This window comes from Ictalurus punctatus, chromosome 5 (assembly GCF_001660625.3).
Source record: "Ictalurus punctatus breed USDA103 chromosome 5, Coco_2.0, whole genome shotgun sequence".
In the NCBI taxonomy this organism is placed as follows: domain Eukaryota; kingdom Metazoa; phylum Chordata; class Actinopteri; order Siluriformes; family Ictaluridae; genus Ictalurus; species Ictalurus punctatus.
Window position 1 is genome coordinate 27227449 of NC_030420.2, and position 9518 is coordinate 27236966.

General features: G+C 39.0%; 1 protein-coding gene across 1 annotated transcript in view; it reads left to right on the forward strand.

The window, feature by feature from the left end:
* sema3h (sema domain, immunoglobulin domain (Ig), short basic domain, secreted, (semaphorin) 3H) overlaps positions 1-9518 on the forward strand; it is a 29320-nt gene that overhangs the window by 16761 nt on the left and 3041 nt on the right. Inside the window, exons 9-16 of the mRNA XM_017468304.3 lie at positions 2034-2103; positions 6156-6300; positions 6730-6949; positions 7043-7131; positions 7219-7260; positions 7697-7851; positions 7988-8049; positions 9070-9212. Of these exons, the coding sequence (XP_017323793.1) occupies positions 2034-2103; positions 6156-6300; positions 6730-6949; positions 7043-7131; positions 7219-7260; positions 7697-7851; positions 7988-8049; positions 9070-9212 (926 nt within the window). The remainder of the gene's footprint in view (positions 1-2033; positions 2104-6155; positions 6301-6729; positions 6950-7042; positions 7132-7218; positions 7261-7696; positions 7852-7987; positions 8050-9069; positions 9213-9518) is intronic.

Here is a 9518-nt window from a genome sequence, read left to right on the forward strand (position 1 = left end):
TTTTGTGTTTGTTGTGTGTGAGTGTAGGTGTTGGTATGTATGATGCAAGAAAATCTGCCATTGCCCAAGTTCAGAGTTTATACTGACTGTGTATTTATTTGAATATGTGTGGTGTGAGATAGCAGATATTTTAGTGGCTTTTAGTGGCTTGTGGTTTGGAAGTGGTGAGAATTTTAGTTGTTTGTCTGAAGCATGTCTGGGATTACTGTATTGTCATAGGTGTTTGTGTGTGCGCGATTGTGAAGGTTTTGCAACTGTTTTATTGTGTGCATGTGTGTGTGTGTGTGTGTGTGTGTGTGTGTGTGTGTGTGTGTGTGTGTATGTGTGTATGTGTGTATGTGTGTGTGTGTGTGTGTGTGTGTGTGTGTGTGTGTGTGTGTCACCCTCATCCTGTCTCCAGTTTGCCTGGATGTGGGGCAGATAGATTAGCAGGGACGGGAAGGAGGGAACGGTGGAGAGAGTGACGGGATGAGAGGGGGTTGTTTACAGCGATGGTAGAAAATAGGGGCAGGATGGAGGGTGAATGAGTGCGGGTCAGACAAAACTATCTCACTTTCAGGAAGAACTGGGCTTTTTGCTTAGAGAATCTGCCACCACTATGGTTTCCCAATGAAATGAGGGGCAAAAGAAGGGAAGAAGAGAAAGAGAGAGAAGCAAAAGAAAAGATGTAGAGTTTATTCATTTACAGTCAAAGCATACAGCTGAAGACTTGAAGGGTTTTGCTCAAGTCTTGTGATTTGAAATACAAGGTCAAACCTTTAACTGCCAAGCCACCACTATTTTGATATGAGAAAGTAATTAAAAGTGGGAAACAAAAATAGAAGAGGGGAAAAGTGAGTATGGAAAGAAGGGGTGAGAAAATTGCAGAGTGGGGTTGAAGATTTTTTTTTCCCAGAGAGACTGAAGAAATCAGGAGGATCAACACTGTCTTTATCTTTGGTCTGTCTTATATTTGTCAGTTAGGCACAAAGCACCACTGTGTAAAAGCACTATAATCCATTCTGATCACCCAGATGAAAATCTGTCACTATTCATTTCAGTCTCATTTCAGAGCAGAACCATGCCTGGGTCACTTTTTTTTTTAGTTCACAGTCTTAACACAGCTATAAATGGTTTAGCTGATCTCCTGAAGCAGTCATGTCCAACCTGAGCACTTATCTAAGACAGACCTACTTCAGTTAGTTAGTGCTCACCTGCTGTTTTCCCTACATCACCCCTAAACTCCAGAATTGTTTTACAGAGAATATTAGAAACACAACCTCTCTAAATCCATAGTCAAATAAATAAATACATAAATAAATAAAGTTTTTAGCCTGACATATTTAGCTACTAGAACTTTTATTGTTTTATCTATTTTTCATATTATTATTATTATTATTATTATTATTATTATTATTATTATTATACAATGGAATATATAACAGAACATTGTGAGCAGAGTCTGTACATACAGCTTCTTCAGATTATTCTGCAGTTTCCACTGGTGTGTGTGTGTCTGTGTGTGTGTGAGAGAGAGAGAGAGAAGGTCTGATTATATCTGAAATGGTAGGACCATGAGAATGCGGATATGTACCAACGTGCCTTCTGATCATATGAATGTGTGTGTGTGTGTGTGTGTGTGTGCGTGTGCGTGTGTGTGTGTGTGTGCGCGGGTGTGTGTTGGGGGAGGGAGCCAGAAAGCATGCATGAAACCACAAGTATGTCACATTGTGCAAGTTTATTTGCAAAGAAAGAGAGTGTGACAGAGGTGAGAAAGCTTTGTTTTCCTTTTGCATGTATATGCAGGAGAAATGTTTTTACATTCAGCCACCTCCTCCTGTCCCCTACTGTCTTTTTCTCACTGACTCCCTCCATCGTCTCACATTTCCTCTCCACTCTCAATACCTCTGTTAAACACAGGATATATCTTTTGTCATCCAATGGCACATAAAAGACATGTTTCCTGAAAGTAATATACATATTAAGGCGTAAATCAAGCTATAAAGTGCAAGATCTTTTTACTATTCTAACAATGCACTGACTTCTCTCTACAGAGGACATCTTCATTCAGCACGGCAAAGACGAGAGGAACCCGCTGATATACGGCCTCTTTACTACCACCAGGTAAACTCACACACTCACCCGAGAAACCTGAGCTCATGCAAAATACAGAAAAGTTTGCTAAGCAATGACAATATGTTAGATCCATTAGGAATGACATTGGAAAGTGCGACCGCTAACCTTGCGCATAATACCAGTATTAAATTTTCATGCAAACTGGGTTTGAAATTCGGAGACATTTGTAAGCATGAGCCCATGTTTGCTTTTTTATTTCCTCGGCTTGAACACGGTTGCTAATCCCTTAATTCAGAGAAGCAGGTGGCAGTGTTTTTGTGGCCCACATACAAAAAGAGGAGCCTCTGACTCACCCCTTATTTACACCATAAGCGAAGCCTGAAAACTGCTTTTTACTTCAATCTGTCAGAGGTTTACTGCGGGGGTGTAAAGCAATAGCATTATTTGTAACTGTATCTGTTCAGTGCTTCAAATATGTGTATTTGTAGCTGTATTTCAGCCTATACCAGTTTTTTTTGTTGACATGTACCCTGCGTCTATGCCTCCAGAAACACTTGAAAACACTGGGGAAATGCCAACACTTTCAGCATGGTCGGGGCATTCTGGTTCTGACAGTTTCTCAGTCATAGCTACATGACTCAAGTCACTCTAGTTGGTCTCAACTAGAGATGAGCATGACACTGGGTTGTTGTTTTTTTTTTTTTTTTGGTGGGGGGGGGGTTACATCCCACTCATGCAGTTATTTTAGTTTGTGCGACCTATGATAATGGATTAAGTTGATTCTTTTTCCCAAATGATAAATAACGTATTAGCCTCATTTAAACCTCCGGAACCCTGACCATGGCGGTTATTAAGGATTCTGTAAATGCATTATACAGCAGAGCACATACACGTTAATAACATTGTCATTGACCTGCAAGCTTCATATCTGACCACTTGTCCACATATGCATAAAAGTAAATACTTCTAACTAGTAATTATGGATAGTCTCTAAATTTGGCCGATCTCGTGAACTGATCGCAATTCGATGATGTAAAACATGTGAGGACACAAAACACGTGATGCCGTTCAACTTTAGCGTTGCAGTCATGTGATCACCTGTGTGGAATTATTACGAGGTCTCGGGAAACAAAGAAAAATTCGCCAGTTGCTGTGTATTTTTAAAGGCCTACTGAAATGTTCACTGTAAAATGAATATATGTTGTGCTTATTTATTTAATTCTCAATTAAAACAACAATCTGTAAATAACATTAATGTAAATAATATAACCAAGGCAACATCTGTGGTATTACTTTGTCTGAAGAATAAAAAAGGTTAACAGTGACGGTCAAAAAAAGCTTACATGTCACTTATATAAAGCTCGAATGATCGGTATCGGTATCAGCCGATCATGATGACAAGAAATCGGTAATTGTTATCGGCCGCAAAAATCCTATCCGAGCATCTTTACTAGTTATACTCCTCTAGTCTCAAACAGATGCCATGTGAAATGATTTTATCTATATTTGTATCTGTTTAGAACACATTATCTGTTCTTTCCAGCACTATTAGAGTTACTGTGGTTTCTGCAGTTGTGTGTGAGACAGACAGCGATACAGTACATGTGCTTGTGTAGTTCATATGTGCATGTGTGTAGCAAAGATCAATCACATATTCATATTTTCCAACCAGCCGTTACAAGTCATTTCCATATATTTCCAATATATAAAACATATAACACACCCTGCCTGTGGGCATCACACTGGTGATCAAACTTGAGTATGGGTGTGGCAACTTATTCTACTTTGACTTACTGTGATGGACTGTGTGTGTGTGGGTGTGTTTGTGTGTGTGTGTGCATGTATGTGTGTGTGTGTGTGTGTGTGTGTGTGTGTGTGTGTGTGTGTGTGTGTGTGTATATGTGCGTGTGCGTGTATGCGTGTGTGTGTCTGTACAGATGTGAGCCTGGCAACATCTGTTTGAATTAATTTTGTGTGTGTGTGTGTGTGTGTGTGTGTGTGTGTGTGTGTGTGTGTGTTTCGGTTTGGCTGGAACAACCAAATCAGGAAACGGAATCAAGCAGAAGGGTGGAGTAAGGTTCTAAAATACAGCTTCAGACTTAGGCAAATGGAAACAGTGAGTGTAGTAGTCAGACTGATGGTAAAGTCTTTACAAGGCTCACACACTAAAACACACTGGACTAGAGTAGCTGATGAAACAACTTACTACAGTTGCAAGACAAATCATAAGTTTATAGTAATATGCTTGTTCTAATACGTTATTGTTTCTATAGTAACAGCTTAATCACAGGGGCTTGTATGGCAGATGCTCCACAAAATCTAAGGCTAATAATAAATGTGTTGTTATTTAAGAAAAAAAAAACATAGAATCATTGATGAGGTGATGTTGTCTATAAAAACTTAACATTTATGTAAGGAGTCTCCAGTGTCCAAACTTTGACACAGTCAGTAAATTTTCCGCCATGGGATAATTTTCAAGAGAGGTGACTTTCCAGGTGACTTTTTTTGTTGTTGTTTTATTAACTCATTAACAAGAGAGAGAAAAAAGAAAAGCTGGCAAGAGAGTGACTGTTTATAGCTGCTGCAATGTAAGCAATAATAGGAACTAACTTGTAACAATATAAATGGATAAAAAAAAAGAAATACATTTTTAATTAAAAAAAAAAAACCTTGTCAAATTGCTGTAATATAAGATTGATGAAATACTTTAGAATTCAAAAATAATCAATTTCTAAAATGTATACAGTCTTAGTAGAACAAATGATATGCAATGCAGATCATAGTTTCAGCAGGAATTAAAGTTACACTAGCTACAGTTCTGTTATCGGGTGCACTTGTACTGATTCATAAAATCATACACTACAGTATATGGCCTAAAGTATGTGGACACCTGACCATCACGCTTACAGCTTTCCTTTTGCAGGTATAACAGCCTCCACTTTTCTGGGAAAGCTTTCTAAAAGATTTTGCAGTGTATCTGTGGGAATTTGTGCCCATTCAGTCAAAAAAGCATTAGTGATGTCAGGATGAGGATGATGATGTTTGATGAGAAGGCCAGGCTCGCAATCACTGTTCAATCAATTTGTCTAAAATGTCCTTGTATGTTGTAGAATTAACATTACCCTTCACTGGATCTAAGTGAAGCCCAAACCCTGAAAAACAGCCCCAGACCATTATCTTTCCTCTGCCAAAATTTCCTGTTAGCGTTATACATTTCAGTAGGTAGTATTCTCCTGGTATCCAACTAATCCAGATTCATCAGTGAGACTGTCAGATAGTGAAGCATGATTCAGCACTCCAGAGAACACATTTCTACTGCTCCAAAGTCCAGTGGTGGCATGCTTAAACACAACTCAAACTGGTGCTTAGCATTGCACATAGTGACCTTATGCTTGTGTGGATTTTTATTGGCTGTGGAAACTTATTTAACGATGCTCCTGTCGCACACTGCTTGTGCTGATGTTGCTTTGAGAGGCAGATTGGAACTTTGTAGTGAGAGATACGACAGAGGATAGGCTTCAGTACTCAGTGTTCCTGCTCTGTGAGTTTGCATGATCTACTGATTCGAGGTTGAGCTGTTTCATAGATGCTTTCATTTTGCAATAATAGCACTCACAGTTGACTGGGCAGATCTAGCAGGACAGAACTGACTTGTGGCAAAGTTGACATCTTACGACAGTGCCAGGTTTAAAGTAACTGAGCTCTAAAGTATGATCCATTCTACCGCCAAGGCTTGTCTATTGAGATGACTATGCGCTTGATTTTATGCAACTGTTAACAATGGGCATAGCTAAAACTCTTGAACTAAATAATTAGGATGCGTGTCTACATACATTTGGCCACATAGTGTATTGCTAGCCCATTAAAAACCTATTATAATGAAGATGTATTAGATATATAGTGAATCCAAGCTTATTATTCAGTTATTCATCTTAAAGCACATCATTTTAGTAAATGCTATGAATTATACAGAACCTACACTGAAACTAATAGCCTGTAGTTCCATCAGTTTTTGGGGTTGAAATCCAAGGTATAAGCATACTGTAAATATTAACATTCAAAACATCTTTTAAAGCATATGTCCTCTATTTCACACGCAGTGATGTGTTAAATGGATCAGCAGTGTGTGTCTACCGCATGCAAGACATCATTCGTGCCTTCAAAGGAAACTTCTACCACAGGGAGGGGCCACAGTATAAGTGGGCGGAGTTTACGGGCAGAGTGCCCTATCCCAGACCTGGAACAGTAAGTTCTTATTCTTTCTTTGAAGATTAGAATAGCGAGACGTAATTTGACCATGATGTGCCTTTATTGGCCTTGAGGTTTACTCTTAATTTGTCATGTGTGGCATGTGATTGCACCTCATTAAGAGAGACTCAGAGTCTGGTACTTTTCTTAACACTCGCCATTCTTCACTCTGAGTAACTGTGAATGGTTTGACATATTTCTTACCTCACTTTTACGGTGTTATATTAGCGTAATTGTTTTGCTTTGTACTTACTGGATGATAAGTCAATGTAAGAAGGTTGCTTTTTAGGTTATAACGACAGATACTGCATTTGAACTCTATAAATTGTCTGTTCTATCCTATCTATTCTGAATGAAGATGTTATGAAGGTGTCAGATAGCTTTACACGTAGCTAACCATCGTGTGTTCTCCATGTTGCCACCTAGTGTCCAAGCAGCACTTATGGAAGTTTCCGTTCCACACGGGAGTATCCCGATGATGTCATCTTCTTTAGCCGCACCCACCCACTGCTGCAGGAAGTGGTGCGTCCTGTGGATAGCCGACCTTTGCTAATTAGAGTTGGTGTTGACTACAAATTGACCCGCATCGTTGTGGACAGAGTGGAGGCTGTGGATGGACAATATGATGTTCTCTTCATCGGGACAGGTGTGTGTGTGTGTGTGTGTGTGAAGGCTCCATATATTATTATGTAAGAAACTGTAAAAATTCACTTGTTGTGTGTGTGTGTGTCTTATCTAGATTCTGGCCTGGTGCTGAAGTCCATTCACCTCCCCAAAGAGCAAGGACGGAGTGAAGAGGTCACCCTGGAACAGCTGCAGGTCTTTAAGGTACAGAGTGTGTTTGCATTCCTAATGCGATTGTATACCCTCTGTAACATAAAACTCTTGACCTTTGATCTGTCTCTGTCCGTGCAGCACAAGTCACCAGTCACCGCCTTGACACTGTCCAAGAAGAAGGTACGGTTACTGTGGAACGTGGACAAACACATATACACATAAGCAACAGCAATATCCTATTCCCACTATCTTTTATACAGTGTTTCTATGGCAACCTGAGACTAGGCAGATGAGAATCAATTCCAGGAGTGTGAGTTTTCACACATTTAAGTAAGGCAACATGCAGGCGAATGCACTTGAGACAACACAAAGCAGCAGGGCATTTTCACTGGTTAAGGCTAAAGCATGGAGTGAATGCCTGAGTTTGTGTGTCTTAGATATTCGGTATATAATTCCTAGTCTTATATTCTCTGAAATATTTCTCTAAGGTTGTGTACTGCAAACCAAATATGTGGGCACAGCATGAAAGCAGAAAGCTTGAGTGACAGAGCATATATATGTGCAAATTATGTCCATGTATGTGCATATTTTCATGTGTGTGTTTCCTCTTGAGCAGTGGCTGTTTGTGGGATCTGCAGAGGGCGTGTCTCAGTTGGCTTTGTATCAGTGTGACCTATACGGTCAGGTGTGTGCAGAGTGCTGTCTGGCCAGAGACCCATACTGCAACTGGGATGGCCATGCATGCAGCCCCTATATGCCAGTTGCACGCAGGTAAGCACCGGAACACATACATATGCATGTACATACATTTGGCTTTCTTATTATAATCCACAGCTCCTGTTTATGTATCTGTCTGCCTATCTATCTATCTATCTATCCATTTATCTGTCTATCTGTCTCTCTATAGGAGAAACACTCGTCATGTTGGTGATTATGGAAATCCTTTAACTGAATGTGTCAGACAGGGAGGTAAGATTCAGAAAGTTCTAAAAGTTGTTTTATTTTATACTCAGTTCTCAGTTGCCGAGTTCCTAGTTCATTTTCTTAACATCGATCATGTGGGCAAAAACAGCTTGTGCATCAAAGGAGAACGGCATGAATAATGCAAGCAACCTAACAAATCATATCCAACGCCACAAGCAGAATCTCAGCATGCACCACTTATTAAATTGACAACAGCCTAAGACCACATTGTGTGCTGGGAACAGAAAAAGCAAGCAGACAAAACTTTTCTAGACAAATTCAGGTTGCTGTTGCTTCATGATGATGGAAGCTTCAGAATTTTTGTATGAGGAATATAAGTCATAGGGCACATAGCACATAGGATACTGCTAATACCTACTAAATAGTGTTCATACAGAACTGGCTATCAGAACATTGTTGCATGGTAAGTGATTATCATGTGTAAGATGGACACTTCTGGTCTCTTGAACAGACTGTCAATCTTTGGAATGAGATGGACAGGGCTGTTTGCCGAAACACACTGTGACTGTGCAAAGCAATCACATCCACATGTTATAATATTCCTGCACAAACCATCAATCGTTATGGAGAATCCATGCCCAGTCATATCCATGCTGTTCTGAAAGCCAAAGCAGGCACAACAAGTTATTAGACTGTCATATGTAATAAACTAAGTGGTCAATAATGAAATAATAAAAGTTCAACCTACATCTGGTATTATAACACAATATTATAACTGTGATACTATTCCAGTATTGTTTTGACTCTCATAAATTATGATATATAATGGTTTGTATGATTCTCTCTCTCTCTCTCTCTCTCTCTCTCTCTCTCTCTCTCTCTCTCTCTCTATATATATATATATATATATATATATATATATATACACACACACACACACACACACACACACACATATATATATATATATATATATATATATGTATATATATATATATATATGTATACACATATATAATTTAGATGAAAAAACAGATTTATTCATTTTCATTTCTGTCTGCATAGCTGGTCTAGAGGTGCAGTCAGAGGAGAAGGAAATAGTGGTGGCCGTAGGGAACAGTACCTACTTGGAGTGTCTGCCTAATTCACACCATGCCAAAATTACCTGGTTTAAACAGATCGGAGAGAACAGTCTGGAACAATACGAGGTACAAACACAACCCATACATGTACATGCATACATTTGAGGGCAAGTGCTTACATACAACAACTTTTATTGCATTAAGTCAAACATGGTATATACTTTATCTCTGTAACAGGTCATTTCAAAATAATAGCTAAAAGACGGATTCATTGTAGTTTTTTAAATTTACTATATCACATATTCAGTGAGTAAAGAGTTTACAAAAAACATTTTTTAGTTCAGTTTACAAATTTTCTATGGGATTCAGGTCAGGGCTTTGTAATGACCACTCGATTACTAATTAATATTAAAACCTTTGCGGTATGCTTAG